We start from the raw sequence: 26926 nt of genomic DNA, 5'->3' as shown, positions 1-26926 counted from the left end.
GCTATTGTACTGTTTGAGGCAATCTGCATAACAAATATTATGATGACGATCCATTAAACGTTTAGGTTATTAACTGTTATTGAACTATATTTCAGAGCTAAGTTTCTCAGGACACTTACAGGTTTTGTAAAAGGATAAGTTTATGGAAGGGGGAAAAATAGTTAGCCCTTCTATGATATTGAGCTCTTTTTGTACCCTCAGTTCAATTTTCCCCCTTAAGATTTCCCCTTAAGGACCTACCTCATGCCCAGTCCATTGGTACACAATCTACGGAGCATCATTCTTGAGTAAGCCACATATGTTCAATAATATTTTAATGGCAGCAGTGCTCAATGGCCTGTACCCATTGTAAGCATGGCAAATATTTTAACATCTGTACCGTGGCTGCCCAGGTCTTTGTTTTGAGCACTAAAACATTTTTTTTAATAAATATAGCAGGACAAGTAACGTTATCCAGTATTCGTATTAATTTCTTCTGCTTGGACATGTATTTAAGAAAAAGTTTGAAAAGAGCTATGCAGTAAGAGTCCCCAAATGACATAACAGTCAGACGGGCTACCAAAAAAACAAAAAACAAAACTGTGAGCAATGGGGTCCATATTTGTGGGCTTGTTCAGGGCAGCCCCTTCCTGAGCTCTGAGGCCAAAAGGGCTCAGGAGGTGTGCAAGTGGCCGCACCAGTGTCTGGGCCACTTGCGCCACTGAGAGTGGCATGGACACTGGCGTTGGGGCGCTCACGCTGGCCTCCCTGCATTGGTGTGGCAGCGTGGCCCTGGGACACTGGTTTGGCCTCTCACCAGTGTCCCGACAGCACAAGTCCCTGCGCTGTTGTTCCGGGGGGAGGAGCTGCCAGTAGGCCGCTTCCTGACCCCCTTCAGGCCGGGAACACCCACTCCAGCAACAGCGTTCTCAATGGGGAAAATGCCCCGTTTTTTACTTTTTAAATTTAAAAGGGTTTTTTTTAAAGCCTTTTGGAGGTCAGGGAACCTCTTTGGAGGTGCCGCGGCAGCCTCAACCACGCCATCCTCGGCCGCTGAAAGGTTCAGGAATGGGCTGTAAGGCAGTCACACATCCCACCTTTTAAAAGAAACCCAATTATTCAAAGAAAGAAAAAAATATCCCCTGGAACAGAGTTCTGTGTCAAATAAACTGCAGTTATGATTCCAGGCTAGCCTGATCTCGTGCAGAGGAAGGCACTGGCAAACCACCTCTGTTAGTCTCTTGCCATGAAAACCCCAAAAAGGGGTCGCCACAAGTCGGCTGCGACTTGACGGCACTTCACACACACTTGATCGATTCAGGATGGTGTAAATGTCTGCTTCTGGTGGCGGTCTGTTGTAGTTGACAAATCCAACACAAAGCGTCAGATATTTTGGATCCAGTTTTCTTTTAAACTTGTATTAAACATCATAGAAATAGGTATCTTCATGAAATTATACAGCAAAGCAACATTTTATTAACTTCTGTCTCATGCAATTTCTTGGACCAGGTGGCAACTATGACAGCCGCTTTGATGTGGACAAGGGCACTGGGACTGTCATTGTCGCGAGGCCTCTCGATGCAGAACAGAAATCAAATTACAACCTGACAGTAGAAGCAACAGATGGAACCAGAACTATTGGCACTCAGGTAATGGAATTTCTAATGACATGTTTATTGAAAGCAGAATTTCTAGCTGTCCCCCTTTTCTCCCTTGGGCAGAATTACATTGTGTATAAATTAGAGGATCTTTATGTGAAAAGGAAGTGGTTTCCTGTACAAACTGAGTACAATAGCCTTAATGTTGGTTAGCTAAAGGGGGGAGGTTATGTGTAAGTAGATAACCCGTCCCTCTGAATCAACATCTTTAAAGTCATATCAGGTTCTAGAATTAGAAGAATAAATGAGAAACAGAGACCAAGCTTTGCAAATTGCTATTCACCTAGAAAGAAAAGGATTAATAATTTAAGACACACCACCAAAAAAGAAACCCAGCCAAAAGTGGAGAGGATCAACAGCTTGAAAACAGCTTTATGGTCAAGGTACTGAACATTGTAACTGTAAAACTATATCACTTAACATGATGCAATATTTGTCGTTCTTGAAAATATGGATCGTGTCCAAGGAATTGTAAGCAGAAAGAAAACAGCTCTAGTGTTGATCCACAAACACTTGGACAGACTTGCACAACAGTTCGGCATAATAATTAGGCGCTGTATCGGTTCCCATGCTTCTTTTTGTACCAGATGCTGCACAGGCAAGATAAAGCTGAAAACATCTTGATTTCGTTACACTTTTCTTGCACAACATTCTAGGGTGATTATAAAGCACTCCTACTGCAGTGAGTAGTAGATACCTTCTTCGTGTGGATGAGTATCCCAGTAATGTGATATTACATGAAAGCATATACTGATTTGACCCCCAGTAGTTTACCCTGTCCTGATTCTGTGGTGACCCATTCCAATATGACAGGGCTGGGGAACCTTTTTTCTGCCAAGGGCCATTTGGTTATTTATAACATCATTTGCGGGCCATACAAAATTATCGACTTAAAAATTAGCTGAACAAGCCCCAAGCAGGCAGCTGCCCCAGATGACCTCCTCGCGTGGGCAAGCAGGCAGGTATCCAACCAGTGGCGCACTCGGCCACCTGGTGGCACAGGATGGTCTGTTGCACCAGCTGGGCATAGCCGTCCAGCCGCATGCTGGAGTTGCTCCTGCTCCGCATTGTCTGGGCCGGATTCTATAGCCGGCTCCTGCTACCTCTGCCTCCAGGGATGAAATGAGGACACAGTGGCTAAGAACTCTCCCCCCCCCCCGCCATGCATTCTGGCCCTGCCTCCTTTAACCCCTCCATTGTTGCCACTTCCACCCCCAGCCCTCTTGTAGTACAGAGGGAATACGTTTCTCCATGGGCTGGGTGGGAAAGGGTTAACACAGTTTCTTGGGCGGTCCTAGCAGCTCCATAGCTAACGACTCTTCTGCAAGGGGGGAAAAGGTTCCTTTTCTCAGCAAAACAAACTCACATCTGCCTTGAATAGAAGCTATTCCTGTCCACGGGAGGGGGTGGATCACCAGTCTTAGATCCTTCTGAGCAAGAGATCTGCCAGGATCCACTAAGGGTCAGACCAAATGATTTCACGGGCCTTAAACGGCCCCCGGGCCTGACGCTACCCACCCCTGCAGTATGACATTTGTAGCTACATCTGCTACATTCACACTACATGTTTTTAGGTTGAATTTATTATCTACTACTTTGAGTGCACAGTGCTGGTGATATTAGCTTTCATGTAAGCCAGCTTTTGCATAACTCATCTAGGATAAACCTGAGAGTAGGAGCATAGTATTATTATTACCACAGGTTAGTTTGGTGTATGAATCCAAAGTGATAAAATACAACTGTCCTGGTAGAGAAAGCCAGCTTATAAATACAACTCTTCTCCTCCTCCTCTTCCTCCTCGGGGATAGGGAACCCCCTAGGAACAACATCTTAGGGGGAGCTAAAAAGGTTATGCTCTGCTGACAGAAACCCTTTCAGTCAACAGCAATGCTTTTCTGGATCCAAGTCATTTATCATTTTGACAAGTTCAGTAAATGCTTGTGGAAATACATAAAAATTATGAATAATATTATAATGTCCAAGCTGTATCCCTCGTGCATAGAGAAAATGGTGCCACTTTGTTCTCTGAGTGCCTGATATTGGATGTGCATCCTGAAGTGGTGGAACGAAGTTGATGATTGATCCATTTAAGTCAGTTAATGAGTCCTTCAAAATCTATGTTCTCTTCCAGTGAAAATAGTTCATGATCCCATAAAGAATGTCTCAACACCTTTTCCTCAGTGATGGTCATTGCTTGGGCTATGAAAGTGTTTTGTGTTTCAGCTCCATAAAATTGCTAGGGAGAGTGTCTAGTTTTCACTGTCTTTATCAACCTAGTTTTGAATTGATTACTTCTTTGCTTCATTTATATTCTCCCTGTTTTGCCCAAAGGAGACCCCCAAACAGTTTCCAGTGTTCTTCTCTCCATTTTATCCTCACAGTAATCCTGGGAGGAAGGTTAAGCGGATTGTGTGACTGGCCTAAGGTCACCCACAGCAAGCTTCTGTGGCAGAGTGGGGATTCGAACCTTAGTCTGACCCTGTAACCACTATTCCACACTGCTTTGATACAAATCATGAAGCGTTGAAATAGAAGTTAAGTGGGCAGCTTTGACCTAATACACTGCTTGATGTATTCACATCCTTAAGAGCCCAGCATACAACAGAAGGTGAGACAGTGAAGCCAGGTTTTAGCGTATAAGAAATAAAAAAATTCACAGGGAGCTTCACTGTACTAGAAGGGCTTTTAGATGTTTCTTACTGCCCATTATGTTATGATTATAATATTAGGATGTGTGATAAGTTATAATTTTATACTGACCACTGAGGAAGGCCTTTCCAGGCCAAAACGCGTCTGGTCCTTTTTGGTTCTCATATTGGTCAAAGAAAGATGGTACATCACAGTTGTTTATGTTTTTATATACTGACTGTGTAAGTTTTTGCCTTTACTGGGAGTTTTATGCTTTTAATCTACATGTGCACCTTATTAAAATTTATATATTTGTAATTTTAGCATTTTTCAGCTCATTCTCTTTGGTTTGCAATCAGCTTTGGCTTCTTACCAAAAGGAGCTGCTTCAGAACAAATTAGTTGTTTCCCCAACTATGTTTGGGAAGTCCCTTGTGTATCCCCTAGAAAACGGTAAATAATAGTTTTGCTTAAAGTATGGATAGTTGGAACAGTCAGCATTTTTTTTTCAAAATTAGGTATACTTTTAGTACTTTTCAACATGGATTTGTCAATGTTTGTTTTCTCCCTTTCGAAACCCACAGGTCATTTTTCAGCTGTTTTCTGTGTTTAACTGCTGTCTTCTGCCTCTTAATGGAAGAGTCAGAGATTGAGGAGGTAGCTTTTGCAGGAAAGCAAAAGACTTGTTTTTTATTGGATTGGTCCCATTTCTGTCGTGAAGGGATTGATGTGATATATTGCTAGGGTTTCACATTTCTGTTCTGCAACAATTAAACTGCATTCATTTGTAGAAGCATCAGAGTTTCTGACACATGAACAAGGTGTGCTTTTTTTGGTTTTAGAGAATTTATACCTAACCTTCCTATTATAAATGATAGTCAAGGTAGCTTGCATGATCAAAAAATAAACACATAGTAGAACACTTCAAAAATACGTAAACATACTTAAAAGTAATAGTACAAAAGAGCAGCGACCTAAAACACAAATAACAATAAATAAACCTAATTACAATAATAGTGTAGGATAAATCTGTAATAGCCCTGTCCTGGATGGCCCAGGCTAGCCTGATCTTGTCAGATCTCCGAAGCTAAGCAGGGTCAGCCCTGGTTAGTATTTGGAAGGGAGACCACCAAGGAATACCAGGGTTGCTGTGCAGAGGAAGGCACTGGCAAACCACCTCTGTTAGTCTCTTGCCATGAAAACCCCAAAAAGGGGTCGCCACAAGTCGGCTGCGACTTGAAGGCTTTTTACACACACACAAATCTGTAATAAAATAAGAAGTCAGTTGTAAGAGAAAACCTATTGTACGAACTCAAATATTATCAAGTGAAGGAGAAGAAATGTTGAAAGCAGTCCATTGTAAGAAAACCTTAACACCCCTACAGAAGATAAAGAACAAAGGGCTCTGGCAAACTTCATGAGCTAGGGAATTCCACAGTCTGGACGGCACTGATGAAAAAGTTTTAGTTTAGTCTATGATTTAAAGAGATTTGTTCTTTAGCCCCCCCCCCCCAAGTTTTTCTGAAGATTAAACAGTAAATTGAGCCATACTTTGCTTAAATAAGAGCAATTAAAACAAAAATTTTGGACACATCAGAGTTGTGCAGAATGTCTGTAAAACCCTTTATTTGAAAGACAACTATAATAAACATCGCTGATTTACAAATTCATGCAGAAAGCATGAGAGCCAGCGTGGTGTGGTGGTTAAGAGCAGTGGACTCTAATCTGGAGAACCTGGTTTGATTCCCCACTCCTCCACATTAAGCCTGCTGGGTGACCTTGGGGTAGTCACAGTTCTCTCTGAACTCTCTCAGCCCCACCTACCTCACAAGGTGTCTGTTGTAGGGAAAGGAAGGCAAGGCAATTGAAAGCCACTTTGAGACTCCTTAAGGTAGGGAAGAAGTAAGGAGCCCCGTGGCGCAGAGTGGTAAACTGCAGTACTGCAGTCCAAAGCTCTGCTTACGACCTGAGTTTGATCCCAACAGAAGTTGGTTTCAGGTAGCCGGCTCAAGGTTGATTCAGCCTTCCATCCTTCCGAGGTCGGTAAAATGAGTACCCAGCTTGCTGGGGGTAAAGGGAAGATGACTGGGGAAGGCCCTGGCAAACCACCCCGTAAACAAAGTCTGCCTAGAAAATGTCGGGATGTGACATCACCCCATGGGTCAAGAATGACCCGGTGCTTGCACAGGGGACCTTTACCTTTAAGGTAGGGAAAAGTGGGGTATAAAAACCAACTCTTCTAAAATATATTTAAGTGTAGCAAGCTGCCTTAGATTATTCATGTCACAAAATACTTGGCTAAGCAGCTGAAACACAATAAAAGTTTAACAAGCCTTTGATTAACAGCCATTTTTCCTTGTGTTATATTAATTTCACTGGCAAAAACGCATGTAGCTATCAAATTGTTATCTGTGTAAAAATAGTAAGCCAAATATATGGCTTTGTTGGGGGGGGGGAGATAAAACCCCTTTTGATTGTGTCTGCTAAATGAGAAGGCTGCAGTTGGCTGCAGGCCATGAACATCTGTAGAACATATGATGCTTTAGTAAAATTATTTAAATAACTTTGAAATAGTGAAGCAGTAAGCAAGATTATTGTTAAGCTTTTATAGGGAGCCAAATGCTGAATGAGAATAAATGAATTCAGAGTTTTCAGTAATAACCTTGACAGTGTTAAAGATGGCTGAGGAAGAAAAGCGGTGGGGGGTGGGTGGGAGGAGAAATCAAATCATTCCAAACACTGATCTTTTTCGTTGCAACCTTAAATGAAGATTGTAATTCATAGGAAATGAAAATAAATGTGTGAACCATTCTGTTATGTTTATGGAACACTGTTTTTACAGCCCCATCTACTTAGCAGTTATTGCTGTGGTTATCAACTTTTCAATAAGTAGGAATTTTAGGTTTAATTCTTTTCATCCATGTGTTGTTTCTCCTAATATTGAATCTTACATTGTGCAAAATTGTGTGCGCTAAGTGCCATCAAGTCGCTTCCATCTGCAAAATTAATGGATATATTATCCTTTGGAATCAATTGGAATTTCATTTAGGCAGTTCTCGTTTACTGTTTTTCACAGTTTATTCTCAGTTTCCTTCCTTGAAAGCAAAGTAAGATTTTAATGTTAACCTCAGGGTCTTAAAGTACAATATAGTTCTTCTCGCGTACACACAGTAACATGATTGACAGGACCTTACCTCCAGTATATGTAAGGTAGCTTTTCAAGCCAGGAATGCACATGTAATATCTGCCCTTGACTTCAGGGCACCCTTATCCTCAGAGCACCATCTTGTAGCAAATCAGCAGTCGCAAAGGTTGTCCACGGCCAAGCATCAAGTTTGGCAGGTGTTTGGAGGATAATGAGCCGTGCCTCCTTTGAAGTGAGTCAAACGACTTTCTTCCCTGTTCAGAAAACACTTCCAGTGGATCCTACTGAGCATGGATAAGCCATCAAAATCATATTGAAGCCCATACCATTGAACTGGTCTCCAGAGATTGATACTAATTGAAGTATTTTTTCATTAAAATGATACCGTTCTTAAGGGACCTCATCAATAGCTCAATTCGTATTCCAAATGGACATCTGAAATATAGTATTTTCCCACCTCGAGTAACACACTAAAGGTGCTTATTTAGTTGCCACTTATCCTTATTTATAATTCTGTGCTCTGGAACGGAGTTGGCACTTGTTAATGCAGAATGGGGCTCTTGGGGCCTCTTATACCTACAAAGGCTTTATGAAGTGCTGCAAGGTGGCTATGGTACCACAGATAAGGAAAAGTGCTTTTCCTCCTGTGTTTGGATGACGGGGTTCTTCCAAGAAAGAGTTGATGGGCCTTGGTCTGATCCAGCATGCCTTTTATTAGGTTATGTTCTTAAAAAGCCCAGTGGCCCCTTAGTGAATAACAAAGTTTATTCCAGCATAAGCTTTCTTGGGTCAGCACCCGCTTCAAATGCATGGATCTCTGGGATCAGCCCCTCCTCCCCCATACTTACCAGGCTACCCAGGGAGGGAGTCAAGAGGGAGATGCTGCAGCCCAGTGAAGCTGCTGTCCTCTGACAGCTGCCTGGTGCAGCCTGGACCTTCTTGGGCTGCCGGAGACGTGGGAGGGGCCAGGGAGGCCAACTGAGAGGCCCCCAAGGATGCTGGCAGCCAGAGAGTGGCTCCTTAAAGGGCTGAAGCCCGTGCCTCCATTCAAGGCACAGGCGTTTCCAGTTGTCACCCAAGATGGGAAGGGGAGGGCGATGGGAGCCAATATGCCCCACCCAAGCTTCTCACAAGGAGCAGTTCTCTTCACAAGTAGGCGAGCAACCCTGAAGAGGCTGGTGCACACTTGGGGGCCACTGGCTGAGGATGGCCTGACGCTGCCTGCTCAAAGCAAGCCAGCTGGTGGATTAAGCCCAGCTAGCGGCCACACACAGAGAATTGGGAGGGCATCGCTGCCATGGAGGCAAGTCAAGGAAGAAGGTACGGGAAGCAGAAAACTGCCCAAGCTGGATAGGTTTGTGAACCCCTTGCAATAACTCTGCAGCCTCGTCCCGTCCCCCCCAACAGGTCCCCAGTCCACCGTTTTTGGAGCCGCTGCCTTAAATCTCATTTATTTTTCCATTTAAACTCAAAGACGAGACTTTCCAAAGTGATCTTTGTTGACCTAGAGGGCAACAAAACTGTAGCCTAGTAATAGATGTACCTTTTGCTGTTCAGTTTTCTTTTAACTAGCTTGTTCTTATTTGCAGCAATGTACTTAAAGTTAGGTGAGGTGGGAAAAGATCACTGTAACTGTAGGATCATTTTTAAAATTATGTTCCATGAAGTTTGAAGTTGTACTGAAGAATTGCAGTTTCGAATACATAACAGCCTGGATGCAGAGATCTCATCGATTAACTGAGCATGCAGAGGGAAGTTTTAGACTTAATGTTTCTTTATCAGTACCCCTCGAGCCCTGCCCTAGTGTTTCTCTTTTGAAACTGAAAATTGTAAAAAATATATACAGGATTTGGAAAGGGAGGTCTGCATGCTCAGAGGAGCATGGTAAAGACTCTCACTAAGTATGCCTAACTTTTTGGGAATTCATATAGTGTATCTGTGGCTCACAGACAATATTTCTGTAAATGCCTCTTTGTTTAGAAGGTGTTTTCTACATCATTTGTCTTGATCGGAATGTTGCTATCACTCTGTATGGGGTGTTTTGTCAGTTCGGTAAGAGGGAAAGTCGCTGCATTCCATTCTCCATTGCTTTTTAACTGATTTTGCATTTTTGTCATTATCTTATTACTGTCGCCTTTTTATCTCTTTGTCAATGTAGGTATACATCAAGGTTATAGACACGAATGATCACAGACCTGAGTTTTCTTCATGGGAGTACCAAGTCGTTATACCAGAGGACACCATGCCCGAGACAGAAATTTTGCAAATCAGTGCTTCGGACAGAGATGAGAAAAATAAGCTAATTTATACTATGCAGAGCAGCATCGATCCTATCAGCCTTAAGAAATTTCGTCTGGATCCCGCCACTGGCTCTCTTTACACTTCCGAACATTTGGATCACGAGGCCATACATCAGCATATTCTCACTGTCATGGTAAAGAAGCATATTGCCTCTTCTTCAGCTGATACATGGTATTCTTTTCTGAGTCACAAAGGCAAAAGACTTCCAAGAGCTAGTGGAATGTAATAGCTTCCTGACCTGAAAATCCTTAGTTCAGATATCGCTTCTGCCATGAACACTTAGACAAGCCACCATTTCTCAGTTCAGATGTTGAACTGCAGTAAGTGGGATAATAGTAATAGTGCTGGTAAAGCTTGCAGAGGAGGTGTGTAAAACACTTGCACACTCAAAAATGCTGTATAATTACATACTTTATATAAATACATAATATCAATGTATATATCTACACACACCCGTACACACATATTGTATTTAGCTATCATTGCAATCATAAAGCCTGTGAAAGTTTGTGTGTTTTGCTCCCACCGTTGTTGTTACATGTCGAATATTGGGGAAAGTAAAACAAGAATATTTAAAATAAATAAAATCCCACTGCTGGAGCAGAGGAAGAAGGGAGGAGGATCTACATGTTTGAATTTTTTACATCTCCTAGTGCTCCGTGAAGAGATGGGAAAGAAAAATACTGCTGTCATTCGTTTTAGTATATAGGTGCTAGGTGAAAATTAGTGCTCCGTGACGAATTTCTCTCCCGAAAAGTGCTCCATGATTCAAAATATTTGGGAACCGCTGCTCTAAAACATCCTTTTGTGGAGGTGGAATTGGACTTGGGGGGATTTGTGTGTGAGGAGACACAGTCTGCAATCCTCCACCACTACTTTTAGGCCAGACGCAAAGGATACAAGTGGAAAACCTCTTATTTCCCTTCTGCCTAATTCCTGTTCTATCAACTAATGCTGCAGGCTACTTTTTCCTGCCAACATTCATGGCAGCATGAGGACAACATGAATGCAAAACTCAGTACACACCACTTTGAGGGGAGGATTCAAGTTCCTTGGGGAAAAAATCAATTATATTTTCCCACATCCTTGGAGGTGTGTACTGACTGTATGGATCCTCTCTAGTCCTGCACCTTCTCTCATTTTGGTTTCACACATCCAGTTTATAAATAGGTGAATAATAAGATTATATGTGTTGTCTTTGTAGGGTTGTACAATCCGCAGGCATGGCTTGCTTTCAACCCCTTACATGTTTAATTGCATCATAATGATAATTAAGAACATAAGAAAATCCATGCTGGATCAGACCAAGGCCCATCAAGTCTGTTCCCATAGTGGCCAACCAGGTACCTCCAGGAAGCCCACAAACAAGGCGACTGCAGCAGCATCCTGCCTATGTTCCACAGCACCTAACATAATAGGAATGCTCCTCTGATTCTGTAGAGAATAGGTACTGACTGTATTAGTTCTTACTGATCCTAATAAATGTAAAAATGAGTGAAATAATATGCTGGTTATTGTTTTAGGTTCGAGATCAAGATGTTCCTGTCAAGCGCAGCTTTGCTAGAATCATCATTAATGTGAGTGACACGAATGATCATGCACCATGGTTCACCAGTTCCTCCTATGAAGGGCGGGTGTATGAGTCTGCCGCTGTTGGGTCAGTAGTGCTCCAAGTTACAGCCCTGGACAAGGACAAAGGGAAAAATGCAGAAATTGTGTACTCCATAGAATCAGGTATGTATGCAAAGCTTCAGCATCATGTTATCTTTAAAAGGTGCTGTTTGATTTCAGCTTAAAGATCCAAAGTTTAAAATATAGCCATATAAAAAGAAACGCACAATTCAGATTCATTAAGAAAGGTTTTGTTAGACAAAAGAAAAGAGGGCCACACTGAACCATACGAAGACAAAAAACAGCAATTGGCGCAAGGGAAAAGTATTTAATAATTGCCCCTACATGTTTCGCATATGCTTCCTCAGGGGGATCTTTCTTAACTCAAGCGTCCCAGGCAAGCAATGAAATGAGGATTCATGATTATTTCCTTACTTGCCTCGGACGTTTGAGTTCAGAAAGATCCCCCTATATGCGAAATGCGTAGGGGCAATTTAATTATAAAATACTTTTCCCTTGCACCATTTGCTGTTTTTTTGTTTTGTTTTCATTAAGGTTTTGTTAGACCTAGTTTCTGGCATTCATTCTAATAGCTTTCCAGTGTCTACAAAGAATCCTACTCAAGTCTGCTCAGTGAGGCTGTTATTAAGATGGCACTGCAAAGGGTTTTAGAATGTGTATGTATATTTCTGTTTCTTGAGTTGCTGGCTGCTGCTTCTTAAAACGTTGGCTGTTTCCTACATTGATTTTCTGAAATTGCTGTTTTTAATATTGTAAACCTGTGACTTATAAAATCAGTAACAACAGAAAGCAGTTAAGTAAGGTCAGATAGGTTAATTCCCTTTACAAAAATAGAGCAAATGTACTGTTATATGAACCTATATTATGGTCAGTGAGGCAAATCTGTCTTCACTAGATGTCAAAATGTCTTAATAAAGATATCTGGTTGGCTTACCTATACAGCAGGTTCTACAATTTTAGACACCACAACATAAATAGACCAATTTTGATGATAGGTAATCAAACTGAGACAGCCAGAGTGATGCCTCTTCTGTTTACAACCCACCAGGGAGGGTGTATGGAGGTAATATGGAAGAAATGGGCTCCCTGTAGTATCCTCTTGCAACATATTTAATTTGGCCCAGAAACAAAGTGCCAGTCAGAATTTGCAAAAATATCCTTGTAATATGATCCCAGCAAATAGGACCTGACAGAACTCCTATTTCTTTTTTTCCCCAATTAGGACTTTATCCATGTGTGTACATATTCTCATGCTCTTTCTCTCACACATCTCTCTCTTTATCCTCAGTTTTGTAGGAGGAAATGTTAAAACTTTCTCAGCATTGTTTTCCTAATATCTTGTGCTAATAAACAGCTAAAGCATTTGGGCTGAAATTCTAAGCATACGAAATGAGCATTCCTCAGATGCTTGTAATGGCTTACGGGATTAGTAATGGGATATTCTAAGAATGGCGCTCTTTTTACGGCCTTCTATAAGGAAAAAAAGACAATATCAACTGCCTACCCAAATACATAATTTAAATGCTTATAATAAAATATTGCCATGATGAGGTCATGGCTTTAGTCATAGTTATTTATTCTGTCCTCTAATCAAAATGTAAGAAGTCTGTTAATTTGGAATCTTATATCTTGGAATTCCTGTGAAGTACAAAACCCTAGTATAGTATCCTCTTAATTTTGAAGAGCTTGTTGTGATAGCTTTTGCTAATCAGTCAAACTGTGTTCGGTATTTCTCACAAGTTTTAAATACAGAACATTGTTTATTTTAATTTGGAGTAACTTGGAAGAAACTTTTAAAAATAAATTCATTGAAGAATTGCTAGTTTTAGGGATAACACTGTAATATGAAGGACATTTCCTAGAATATTTTCACAGCATATTCATTGATAATCTCTTGATATTCAAATGGTGCTTTTCAGGAGCATGCCTATTATATTGGGTGTTGTGGAACGCAGGCAGGATGCTGCTGCAGCCATCTTGTTTGTGGGCTTCCTAGAGACACCTGATTGGCCACTGTGTGAACAGACTGCTGGACTTGATGGGCCTTGGTCTGATCTAGCATGGCATTTCTTATGTTCTTAAGTGTGATTGTAGTTCCACTTGCATTAGAGTGCATATGACTTTTGTTCTTGGTTTTCTTTGCATTAATGAAAGTGCCCCATTCCTCAGAAGATGTGTTGTATAACATCCACATGTAACTGGGTAGTACATTATACTTGACCTTAGATGGTAACAAATGATGGGTACAGTAATTATGCCAGCTGGTGTCCATTACACTGTAAGATTATGGAAAATATCTTTAGTCATTTCATGGACGTTTTCAAAAAAGTTTCCTGTGTCTTGAATTGCATACAATTTTACTGTTTCTTAAAAATACAAAGTTCTAATACAGTTTACAATCTTATATAAAGTTTTTTTAAAAAGATTTATAGCTGTAAACATCTGTACTATATTATCTGTGGTTACTAATTGTGCTTAATTTTTTCTTTTCTTTTACAGGAAATGTTGGAAATGCTTTCAGTATACATCCTATCTTAGGCAGTATTACTACTGCAAAAGAATTGGATTTTAGCAGTCAGGAAGACTATACTTTGATAGTGAAAGCCACAGATAAAGGGGCTCCTCCAATGAGTGAAGTAACATCCGTACACATTTCAGTCACAATCTCTGACAATGCATCCCCAAAATTCACAATGAAAGAATATTCCACAGAGATCAGTGAAAGCAGCAACATTGGCAGTTTTGTTGGCATGGTAACTGCATACAGCCAATCATCCATCGTTTATGAAATAAAAGATGGTAACGTGGGTGATGTCTTCACCGTTAACCCAAATTCCGGTGTCATTACCTCTCAGAAGACACTTGATTTTGAAACATTGCCTTTTTATACTCTCACTGTTCAGGGAACCAACATGGCTGGCCAGTCCACTAACACTACTGTATTGGTACACCTTCAAGACGAGAATGATAATGCGCCAACTTTTATGCAAGCAGAATACACAGGACTCATCAGTGAATTGGCTTCAATTAACAGTGTGGTTCTAACCGACAAGAATTCCCCATTAGTGATACGAGCTGCAGATGCTGACAGGGAATCAAATGCTTTACTCGTCTATCAGATCGTTGAGCCATCTGTCCACAAGTATTTTGCCATTGATTCTAGTACGGGCGCTATCCGTACAGTAATGAGCTTGGACTATGAAGAGACAAATATATTTCACTTCTCCGTGCAAGTGCACGATATGGGGACGCCACACTTATTTGCAGAATACGTGGCAAATGTTACCATTTACGTCATCGACATCAATGACTGCTCTCCTGTGTTCTCAAAAGACCTTTATGAGGCAACCCTGTTAGTGCCAACCTATAGAGGGGTGAAAGTTGCCATTGTAAATGCCACAGATGCTGATTCGAGAGCCTTTTCACAACTAATGTATTCTATCACAGAAGGCAACATTGGAGACAAATTTTCAATCGATTCCAAGTTGGGGCAGATAACTGTGCAAAATACAACTCAGTTAAGAAGCCGGTATGAATTGACAGTCAGAGTTTCTGATGGCAGATTTGCAAGCACTGCATCCGTAAAAGTTAATGTGAAAGAGAGCAAAGCAAGCCAGCTGAAGTTCACACAGAGTTCCTACAATGCGGTAGTCCAAGAAAATTCCACAGAAGCAAAAACAATCGCTGTTATTGCTGCTATAGGGAGTCAAATAAATGAACCTTTGTTTTATCATATTCTAAACCCAGACAGCAGATTTAAAATTAGCAGCACTTCAGGTGTCCTTTCAATCACTGGAATACCATTTGATCGTGAACTGCAGGAGTTTTTTGACGTTGTAGTAGAAGTGACAGCAGAGCATAAGCCTTCTCTAGTTGCACACGTTGTAGTAAAGGTCACTGTGGAAGACGTCAATGATAATGCCCCTATTTTTGTCGATCTTCCATATTATGCCACTGTTAAAATAGACTCTGAAGTGGGCCACGTTATTCGGCGTGTCACTGCTGTGGATAAAGACGCTGGTAGAAATGGAGAAGTTCTTTATTACCTCAAAGAACACTATGACCTCTTCCAAATAGGACCCACTGGTGAAATCTCACTCAAGAAGCCATTTGACCCAGATACACTCAATAAAGAATACCTCCTCACTGTAATAGCAAAAGATGAAGGAGAACCAAGTTTTTCTGCTGAAGTGACAGTCCCGGTCACTGTGGTGAATAAAGCCATGCCAGTGTTTGAAAAAACCTTCTACAGTGCAGAGATACCAGAAAATATCCAGATTCACAGTCCTGTTGTACATGTGCAAGCTAATAGCCCAGAAGGACTCAAAGTGTTTTACAGCATCACAGACGGCGACCCTTTCAAACAGTTTACTATCAACTTCAATACTGGAGTTATCAATATTTTTGCCCCTCTAGATTTTGAGGCCCACCCTGCCTACAAGCTGAGAATACGTGCAACTGATTCTCTGACGGGGGCCCATGCTGAAGTATTTGTCGACATAATAATTGAAGACATCAATGATAATCCTCCTATCTTTACAGAGCAATTTTATGCTGCCGCCCTCTCTGAGGCGTCTGTAATTGGAACATCTGTTGTACATGTCAGGGCTACAGATGCTGATTCTGGAACAAACAGAGGGATTTCCTATCACTTGATAGAAAACAGCAGCAAAAGCCATGATTATTTCCACATTGATAGCAGCACTGGGCTCATTCTGACAGCAAGGAGTTTGGATTACGAAAAGGCTCCGCAACACACATTGCTAGTAAGAGCAATAGACAGTGGAATGCCTCCACTGAGCAGTGACATTATTGTAACTGTCAACATAACAGACCTGAACGATAACCCACCAGTATTTAACCACCTGCTTTATGAAGCTAACCTGAGTGAACTGGCTCCCCGTGGACACTTTGTGACTTGTGTAAAGGCCTTCGATGCAGACAGTTCAGATGCAGGCAAGCTCGAGTATTCCATATTAACAGGCAATGATCACATGAATTTTGTAATCGACAGCAAAACTGGTGTCATCACCCTCTCAAGCCTATACAAACAGGCTCTGAGGCCTGCTTACAGTCTTAATGTCTCTGTTTCTGATGGGGTCTTCAGAAGTTCAGCTCAGGTTTTCATAACTGTAATTGGAGCCAATTTACATAGCCCTGTTTTTGCTCAGACTGAATATGAGGTGGAACTCGCTGAGAATGCTCCATTGAATACGCTGGTGATTCAAGTCGAAGCAGCGGACAAAGATGCCAGCAACTATGGCCACGTCACATACCATATTGTGAACGATTTCGCAAAAGACAGGTTTTATACTAATGAGAGAGGACAGATATTTACCTCAGAAAAACTTGATCGTGAAACTCCAGCTGAAAAAGTAATCGCCATCAGGTTAATGGCCAAGGATTCTGGGGGGAAAGTGGCTTTCTGCAGCATCAGTGTAATCCTCACTGATGTTAATGACAACGGCCCTTTGTTCCGAGCAACCGAGTACGAGGCGAATATTGGAAGTGACGTACCAAAAGGTACATCTGTAATTAAGGTTTTAGCTTCTGATGCTGATGAGGGCTCCAATGCAGACATCACTTACACCATCGAAGCAGAGTCTGAAAACGTTGAAGAGAATTTAGAAATTAATCCTTTGACTGGACTAATCACCACAAAAGAAAGTTTAATTGGTTTGGAAAATGAGTTCCTCACTTTTTTTGTCAGAGCAATGGATGGTGGCTCCCCGCAAAAGGAGACTGTTGTTCCTCTCTATGTTCGAATACTCCCCCCTGAAGTGCCTGTCCCAAGATTTTCAGAGCCATTTTATTCTTATACTCTTCCTGAAGATATTCCTGTTGGGACAGAGATAGATGTTATACGAGCAGAACATGCTCAGCCCTTGCTATACACTCTGGTTAAAGGGAATACTCCTGAAAGCAACAGAGATGGATATTTTGTAATAGATAGGCAAAATGGAAACTTGAAACTTGAAAAGAGCCTTGATCATGAGACAACTAAGTGGTACCAGTTTTCAGTGCTAGCACATTATATGGATGAAAATTACAAAATTGTTTCTTCAGTAGACGTAAGCATTCAAATAAAAGTTGTAAATGACAATGAACCCATTTTAGAGTCCAATCCATATGAAGCATATGTTGTGGAAAATATGCCAGCTGGAACAAAGGTCATACAAGTCAAAGCAGTTGATCAGGATTCTGGAATCAATGGACATGTTACTTATATGTTAGAGGCCACACAAGAGATTGATATCATAGATACTTTTGCCATAAACGTGGAAACAGGCTGGATTACAACTCTAAAAGAGCTTGACCATGAGAAGCAGGATACCTACAGGATTACTGTAGTCGCATCTGACCGAGGCGAGAAAATTCAGTTGTCTTCTACTGCAGTCGTTGAAGTTTTTGTGACTGATGTGAATGACAACCCTCCACGCTTCACTGCAGAGATTTACAAAGGCACAGTCAGCGAAGATGATCCAACTGGAGGAGTTGTTGCAATATTAAGTACTACCGATGCTGATTCAGAAGAGGCCAACAGACAAGTCAGCTATTTCATTACAGGTAAATATTTAGAAATATATATTTAGAAATTGCTGGCATGTATATTTGGTCATTTGGTTACTTTTAAATAATGGTCATATAATATTGTTCTTGTGATTTAAAATCTATCTTACCTCTCTTTCACTTGTTTATGAGACTCAGTCATGCGCCTTAGACATTTATTGCGTCTTTAGGCAACAAATTATAAGAAGCAGGAATGGGCAGTTTCAGTTTGGAAGGGCATGTTACAAGATACGCAAAGCTGTCACTGAAAACAGTGGCCTGTATTGAATTCTTTTCGGCCTCCCTTTGTAGCCCTTTGTGCTGGCATCGGCAGTCTGTGTGCTTTCCTTTGGCCTGTACCATTGGCTGCTTCTAATAAGGGCAAGTCAATGCATTTTGGGTTGACATCAAGCTAGGTTTTATTTCAGGTTGTGAAGATGTGGGGAGGGCTCGATCTGGCTTGGTGTTCTCAGTGGCAGTTTGTTCTTCTTGCGGTTTGTGGTTCTTTCCTTAGCCGACACGGCAACAACCTCTTGGCTGCTGAGTTTCTCTAGTGTGCCTTGTCTGCACGGTTGATGTCATAAGATAGTATCTCTGGTTTGTTAAAATGCTTATGGCACAATTGGATTATAATTGCGTGAACTGTATTTTTCAAAGGACCTTAAAGTCATTGATGCAGTTTTTAAATGGCATTTATTGTTTAGTGTTATTTTGCAGTGTTGATTTTATGTGTACACCAGCACTTAATTGCTACCAAGGATCTGCATTTAAAAGTACTATGTATGAAGGTCAGCGGAGAGCCTCCATGGCATAGTGACTGGCGTGTCTGACTAGGATTGAGACAACTGGGTCCAAATCCCCACTCTGCTGTTGCGAGTTCGCCGGGTGACCCTGGGCCCATCACAGTCTCTGAGCCTAATTTACCTCACGAGGAGGTTGTTGTGAAAGAGGAGTGAATGATATGATGAGCTACTTTTGGTCTCAATTAAGGGAGAAAAGTAGGATATTTTTTTAAATGTATAAGAAATAAACTCTGAGGACCTTTAAGAAATCAGAAACTTCTCTTCTGCCAACTTCGGCATATAATTATCCTTTTCCTGGTAACCTTGATCTGTACCCTCAATTCTGACAAAGTTGATACAGCCTGAGGCATTGGGTTTTGAGCAAGAAGAAGAAGAGTTGGTTTTTGTATCCCACTTTTCTCTACCATAAGGAGTCTCAAAGTGACTTACTATCACCTTCCTTCCCTCTTCCTTACAACAGGCACCTTGAGAGGTATGTGGAGCTGAGAGAGTTCTAAGAGAACTGTGACTAGCCTAAGGTCACCCAGCAGGCAGCATGTGGAGGAGTGGGGAATTGAACCTGGTTCTCCAGATTAGAGTCCGCTCATGTGGAGGAGCAGGGAATCAAATCTGGTTCTCCAGATTACAGACCTGCTGCTCTTAACCACTTTACCACCCTTCTGCTTGCAAACAATGCAGTTTATAGTAGTATTATAGGTTTTTTTCCTCCCTTCAGTCTAATAGCACCTTTGTCTAATAATGACTTTTTATTATTAATTGTTTAGGAGGTGATCCATTAGGACAGTTTGCTGTGGAAAACATACAGAATGAATGGAAAGTATATGTCAGAAAACCCCTGGACAGAGAAGTAAAAGATAATTATCTTCTAGACATCACGGCAACCGATGGGATGTTTGCAACAAAAGCCATGGTGGAGGTTAAAGTCCTTGATTCAAATGACAACAATCCTATTTGTGAAAAGGTATTAAGATGTATTTTAGTAAACTTTCACTTTTAGCACAATCCAAATATATGTTCTTATACATATATAAATCCAGTGGGACAACTGTATGCAGAAAAGGAAAAAAGATTTCTTAAGATACTCTTGTGAATAAGTGTGCATGAGTTACCAACCTTCCCTCCCAAAAAACCTTTACCTGCCAGTGAATAACTGCTAATCATCTGTGGTATGTAGCCCTTCTGAAAGAAAGAAAAATAAAAGAATCTGCTACCTCTTAGTTTATAAATGGTAGGTATATATACAGTAGAAGCAGCCAGCTGGAGAGTCTTAGGACTTTGCTTGGCTAGCACTTTCCTGGCATGGCCCAGTTTTTTCTCCACCATCTGGGTACACTGGTGCATCATTGGCACCAGCACATTATTCACACTGTGCCACACTGGTGAAGCCCCAGATACACCATCATATTCTGCTGGTATGCTGATGTAGGGACTTAACTGCCCAAAACTGTTTACAGCCTAGCTTTAGGACTGCTCCTTTAATATATTACATAGAATCCTGGCTTAGATGGTATATTCTTATGGTTGTAGAAAATGCCTTTTGTAGTGCAACCATGGGAAGAATTATATCTTTCTAAGCCAATTGAGACTGCTGACTGCATCTGAAGGCTGTGACTGCTGACTGCATCTGAACTAGTGGGTTTAAAAGTTTGCAATTGTGCTTAGGATTGTACTGTAGACTGTTTGCAACAGTACCTATGGATGTTTCCTTCCATGAGTTAGAGTACCTGACTTGCTTCTTCATTGGCTGTTTATTTTTGTGCTTCATAGTCTTCATTTCATGCCCCATATTTGAAACTCTTTTACACATCCACCCCAGTTACTCCATATTCACACCCTTCCATATTCCAGTTCCATAATGTTGTATTTTCTTTCTATATTACTCCTAACCCCTTTTAGACATTGTACACAGAGGCTGTTTCAGAAGATTCTCCTCCTGGCAAACTCATCATGCAAGTCTCTGCCACAGATGCAGATATTCGTTCTAACGCCGAAATTACTTACATCCTGCATGGTGCTGGAGCAGAAGACTTTAGACTCAGTCCAGACACAGGTATTATTTATGATGCCTTGTAAATTGTAATGATAGCCACTGGAGATAATCAGGGTTTGTTTAGTCAGCTGTAAACTGCAAGCATGTTGCTTAAATATGAATGGGAAAACAGTGGATTAAAACGTTGGGGCCTGAAAACAATGAACCCTGGCTCAGATGGCCCAGGCTAGCCAGATCTCGTCAGATCTCAGAAGCTAAGCAGAGTCGGCCCTGGTTATAATTGAATGGGAGATCACCAAGGAATACCAGGGTTGCTATGCAGAGGAAGGCAATGGCAAACCACCTCTGTCAATCTCTTGCCTTGAAAACCCCAGGGGGTCACTGTGTCAGCTGCGACTTGACAGCACTTTACACACACACACACACACACACACACAATAGTGAAGTGCATATGTGCATATATAAGAAGGGCCTTTGATGGTCAGAGTGCCTTGTTAGAAAAGGCTATGGCCTTGACTACCAACCATCTAACCTTTGAAGGTTGGGCCAGTTTTACAGTGAGTTGGATCCAGTGGAAAAGTTCTGCTGACAGAAAGGGGGCAATTTTCAACAACACCCTCCTTGTGCTGGTGTTTTGTCTCCCAAGAGCAGAAGATCTCAGATTGTTTGGGCCTACAGCAGGAGTGGGGAGGTGATGAAGTCCTGCTTTGCTGGTGGAAATTCCTTCTGGCTGTGGAAATTCTCCACAGGATTCAAGCCTATTTATTTATGTTAAGGCATTTTCCACCCAGCTTTCTCCTTGAAAAAGATCAAAGCAGGTTACAATTTTTGTTTTAAAAAAATCTCAGAATAAGCAAGCTAACAGTTAGAATCTGCAAATGCAACAGTCAAAATAGATTCAAACAAGTAGAGTTTAATCAATATACAATGTACTATATATGCTAAACAAAACACAGAGGCAGTGTTCCTCTGAAATATCGGAGTCTGGGGATACGCAAGGGAGGGATGTTGTTCTGCTTGTACATTTTCCGGAATCATGTTTCATCTGCGTGGCTTCTGTGCAGTCCCACATTGGGCCAGCCACAGATAAGATTTGTCAGCTTCTAGCAAAATCTAAAGGCAGTGCTCCCCCTCCCTTTGGGGCATGCAATCTCCCCGCCCATCGGTCACATGACCCAAGGGGGAGGGAGCACTCTTCCCTCCAGTTCTCTTTCTGCCGCCACAGAGAGAGAACGTGTTAGCTTCGTCTCTAGCCATGGAGTCCAAGAAAGCTCCACTTTTCAAAAAATGTACCTCTTGTGGTACCAAGATGGCAAAGACTGATCCTCAGCTTGAATGTCTCCTTTGTTTGGGAGAAGGCCACATTCCTGCAACTTGCAAAAGTTGCTCCAAACTCTCCAACAAGGCCCTGAGGGTTCGGTCGACTCGCCTGCTCTCTCACCTCTACAAAGAGTCTCTTCGTCCGCGGGGTCAATCTGCTGAGCCTGGTACTTCAACTAGTAAGCCGCAGTCCAAAGCGGGACCCCCAACAAAAAAATCCAAGGGGTGGCCCTTCTAAGAAGCCCTTATCGGTCATTGTTCGTCCGGCAAAGTTTACTGCTCCAGATTCCCAAGATGGCCACGGCTGCGGCTCTTTGCGCCATGCTTCCCACTCCAGATCACCTCGGCGCCGATCGCCTTCGCGTTCGCCGAAGTCTCTTCGACGCCGATCATCATCTCCTCGACGCTGATCTCAGGCCAAGTCGTCTCATCCCTCGGCGTTGCTTGCCTCCGACTTAGCTGCGCAGCAGCCCATTACTTTCGAGGATTCGCCTCCTCATTCCCTGGCTACCCCCTCGGTTCCGTGTCCGAGCAGGGCCCAGGAAGACTCGGCTGATTTCAAACAGCACCTCCTTCATCTCTACAAAGATGTGCCTCCGGCGCTTACAAAGTCCCCACAGCCTGACGGTAAGGGGCCTCAGGCAGAATCTGCAGACCTCCAGGAAGGTGCCGTTCAGCCACCCCCTCCTGTGAGCACCCAACAAGACTCAACGGTCAGTTGAAAAGACCCAAGTAGAGTCGCCGAAAGATTCGTCCCATCTCAAACCTGGTCAACGGCCTCGGCGTTGATCGATTTCTCAACGCCACTCTCGAAGCTCGGCTTCGTCCAGATCCAGTTGGCGTCGGTCTACTTTGCGCCGTTGCCGCCCTACCCGTCGGAGCCGATCCTCTTCTCGACATCGTTCCGCCCGTCGGAGTCGATCCGTCTCCCGCAGACGCCGGTCGTCCTCTCGTCGGAGCCAATCAACTCGTCGCAGCCGTTCTTCTCGTCGAAGCCGATCCCGTCGTCGGAGCCAATCCTCGCGTTGCAGCCGTTCATCTCGTCGGAGCCGATCCTATCGTCGAAGCCGATCCGTTCATCGTCGGCGCCGATCTACTTCTCACCGCTCCCAATCTTGCCGTTCATCATCCAAGCAGTTAATCACCGGACATAGCCATTCACTTCGTTCACACAGCCCTGTCATTCGGAGGCACCGTTCCTCCTCTAGGAGCCAGTCTCCCCTCCCGTCGGCGCCAGGATGTTTCTCGACGCCGATACCCGACTCCCTCAGTTTACTCGGGTTCTTCGGTTGACTGTCGTCGTCACCGTCGCTCCCATTCACATTCGCCTTTTCTTCCAAGATAATTCTCCGGGACATCTGTAAGGCTGCCACCTGGTCCACACCTTCCACGTTTATGAAACACTACGCTATGGATGTGGACTCAGTGAGAGATGCAGCCGTGGGACGTGCCGTACTGCAGTCTTTATTTTGGTGACTGTCCCACACCCACCATCCTGGTAAGCAAGCTTGCTACTCTCCCAATGCAGGACTGCATAGAAGCCATGCAGATGAAAAACAGAGTTTCACTTACCTGTAACTGTTGTTCATCTGGTGGATCTTCTATGCAGGCACACATCCCTCCCTCCTTCCCCGCTGTGGGACCTTTCCGCTAGACCAGTAGTTGGTTCCGTGGCGGCAGGTTGGAAAACTGGAGGGAAGAGTGCTCCCTCCCCCTTGGGTCATGTGACCGGTGGGCAGGGAAATTGCATGCCCCAAGGGGAGGGGGAGCACTCTCTCTAGATTTTGCTAGAAGCTGACAAATCTTATCCGTGGCTGGCCTGCGCAGTCCCCCCAATGTGTGCCTGCATAGAAGATCCACCAGATGAACAACAGTTACAGGTAAGTGAAACTCTGTTTTTCTGGCTGTTGTTGAAAACCACCAGTCAGACTTGAACAGACACCTTGGTTCTAATCCATTAGAATTTTTTTTCCTGTTAAGTTCTTAACCTTTCCCCAAGATCTGTGTTCCTTACCAAAGTATCTCTTGGCAGTTTTACATCATTCTGAATACTTCATCACAGAAAAGATTTTGTAGGGAGCAATCCATATGGTTTATGTACTTTAACCTTTCTGTGTAGGCCACAGCTTGTGTTAGCACCTGAAGGTAGTAAAAAAAAAGTGCTTTGTGGCTTAAGAATAAAAGGAGAATATATACAGTCTCAGCAAAGGAAGCCTTTTAAATGGGTTCAACTTTAAGTAGCTATGTAGCACTTGTAGGCCTGGTTTAGCTGTGCATGCTCTGTATTTGCTAATTGCAGTAGTACATGCCAACTTGCAGGTGAGAATGGGCAGAAATTTCAGCTCATTACATGTCACATCAGCCACAGTTCCTTTTTTGTGAAGTCTCCAAAGGAAAGAAATCCCATCATCTGGGGCACCTTTGAAAATGCTGCTTTATTGGCTAGGGGAACATGTATTGGTTAAGTTTGCATACTGGTCATCACCTGAGAATATTCAGTAAAAAAATGTACACAAGTATGATTTGTTTTTGGATGTTGGAAGCGTGACTGTAGATCTCTGAATTTTATATGGAACTGGTCAATTGACCACAATAAACATGAATGAATGAAGTATGATTTGTTGTCAGACTTGTGTATGGACCTTCCCTTCTCACCTTTACTTGCCCAGTAGCTTTCCCAGTATTCTCATTACTGGTTGCTGCTTCTCCTTACGTCCATCGTTGTGCTGTGTGGCAGGGGTCCCCAACTTCGGGAATTTGGAGAAAAGGCTGGTGGGGATCCTCCCTGTCTTGGGGAGAGGGGCCAATCACAAAATGGCTGCCAAGGGGTACAACAACAATTCTCTGCTTTGGGGATGCAATGCTGTTTTGTTTCAGTTTCCAAAGAAAGAGGCACTTCCTGTGACTACAGGAAGAGGTTGCCAAAGAAATGTTCGGTAATCTTCATTATTCCGTTTGCAAGCAGTATGCAAGCTGTGATCAGCACACTTGGACGTTTGACAAAGTGCATTTGGACAGTTAGCTCATGATTATTCAAAGACTTGACTGTTGGTTGTTTTTGTACTGCTTTGCTGTGGCTTAACCATCCCTCAGGCTGCTGCCACCATTCCCCTCCCCCACCCCAGTCTTTTGTTTATCCAAGGAGTGTCAAATGTATGGTCCGCGGGCCGGATCTGGCCCCTTGAGCTATTATCCGGCCTGCGAACCAACTGAGGCAGCCACCCCCTCCACTCCCCAGCTGGGCTGCTGAGGCATGGCCCGGCCTGACCAAGTGACATTTATGTCATATCCAGCCCTCATAACAAATGAGTTCAACACCCCTGGTTTATCCCATTATGAAAGCAATGGCCATCCTGGTTCTGTTAAGTCAGGCCAGTTGTTCTGATGGGACGGTTAGTGCCAAGGGCAGCCTCCTTGGAAGTCTCCTGGCGCGTTGGAGAACGGCTCTGTTTTTTTTAAGGGACAGGTTTTCCTGGATTTGTTCTGCCTTACAGAATAAGAGCCCTGTGGCGCAGAGTGGTAGGCTGCAGTACTGCAGTCAAAAGCTCTGCTCACAACCTGAGTTCAATCCCGACGGAAGTCGGTTTTAGGTAGCCAGGTCAAGGTTGACTCAGCCTTTCATCCTTCTGAGGTCAGTGAAATGAGCTTGCTGGGGGTAAAGGGAAGATGACTGGGGAAGGCACTGGCAAACCACCCTGCAAACAAAGTCTGCCTAGTAAACATTGGGATGTGACATCACCCCATGGGTCAGGAATGACCTGGTGCTTGCACAGGGGACCTTTACCTTTTTTTTACAGAATAATGTCTGTGCCTTTTAAAATGATGTAGAGAGACTTGTTGACATTTTGCCCAACAGGAGCCGGTTAGCATGTCGCCATTGTTAAACATCACCGGTCATTGTTAAATATGCCACTTGGGGAGGAAAGAATCCCTCTTTAGGAGGTAGCCATTTATGTCTAGTTATTACAAAATATAAATGCAGCTCACAGTTTCACCTTCAAAACAAAACATAGATTGGCGAGAGATGCTCAGGTCTTGTTATTAAAGCCATTTATTATCTTTGCCTTTGTTGTTTTCACATACAGGTGAGCTGAAAACATTGGCAGCGCTTGACCGCGAACAGAAAGCAGTTTATACTCTTACGGTCAAAGCTTCCGATGGCGGAGGGAGATTTTGCCATGCTAATGTTATTCTGAATATAGAAGATGTGAATGATAATGCCCCAGAGTTTACTGCTGATCCATACTCCATCACAGTATTTGAAAACACGGAGGTGAAGACTCTGTTGACCAGAGTGCAGGCTACGGATGCAGATTCAGGTATGGGTTATTGAGAAGCATTTCTATGACAGCCTTAACTCTGGAACAAACAATTTATTTGCCAACTTTCTTCTTTGATATTCACTATCCAGACCTGTCTTTGTAATGTGTTTGATGCACACTGAATATAAATCATAATTAAAACTATCTGTGGGTGCGCTTAATCCTAGCCAACAAATGCAGGTGTTTGTTTTCTCATCGAATGAAATGGTGCAGGATTTCCATGAAAAGCAAAGGCCACTCACTATGCTCTTAACGTTTAACCTGGTCGCAGGACCAGTGTTGAAAAACTGATTTATTGCTATGGTGGATCATGAAAGCTTGTGTAGCTTCAGACCGTGTTTAGGAATACTGGCTCTCCTTGAGGGACAGCTGGTTAGTCTGTTGTGTAGGCTTGGGCCCAGCGCAGTGTTTCCATGGATGGAAGGATCCCCCAGGGGCAGTATTGGAGGGAGGGGGTTTCAAGCTGAAGCAGAGAGGGGCGAGAAAGTTGTGCTCCTCAGGTGGACCATGGAAACAGTACAGTGAATCCAATCCATTGCTGGCATCTTAAAGACTAAAAAAATGTTTCATGGCCAAAGTTTTTCTGAGCCAGAGCACGCT

The 26926-nt window shown here is 42.8% G+C and overlaps 1 protein-coding gene across 4 annotated transcripts in view; it reads left to right on the top strand.

Moving 5' to 3' along the window:
* The window catches only part of FAT1 (FAT atypical cadherin 1), a 172318-nt gene that overhangs the window by 107511 nt on the left and 37881 nt on the right, over window positions 1–26926 (top strand). For all 4 annotated transcript variants that reach the window (XR_008933506.1, XM_056855431.1, XM_056855430.1 and 1 more), the window contains exons 7-13: window positions 1489–1628; window positions 9568–9843; window positions 11234–11444; window positions 13842–17909; window positions 19459–19655; window positions 20591–20744; window positions 26090–26323. Coding sequence is in view for 3 of the 4 variants with exons in the window: in XM_056855431.1 (XP_056711409.1) it covers window positions 1489–1628; window positions 9568–9843; window positions 11234–11444; window positions 13842–17909; window positions 19459–19655; window positions 20591–20744; window positions 26090–26323 (5280 nt within the window). In the remaining variant the exon portion in view is untranslated. The remainder of the gene's footprint in view (window positions 1–1488; window positions 1629–9567; window positions 9844–11233; window positions 11445–13841; window positions 17910–19458; window positions 19656–20590; window positions 20745–26089; window positions 26324–26926) is intronic.

This window comes from Euleptes europaea, chromosome 9 (genome assembly GCF_029931775.1).
Source record: "Euleptes europaea isolate rEulEur1 chromosome 9, rEulEur1.hap1, whole genome shotgun sequence".
In the NCBI taxonomy this organism is placed as follows: domain Eukaryota; kingdom Metazoa; phylum Chordata; class Lepidosauria; order Squamata; family Sphaerodactylidae; genus Euleptes; species Euleptes europaea.
The sequence above is the reverse complement of the archived record's forward strand: the minus strand, read 5'-3'. Positions and strand labels throughout refer to the sequence as shown.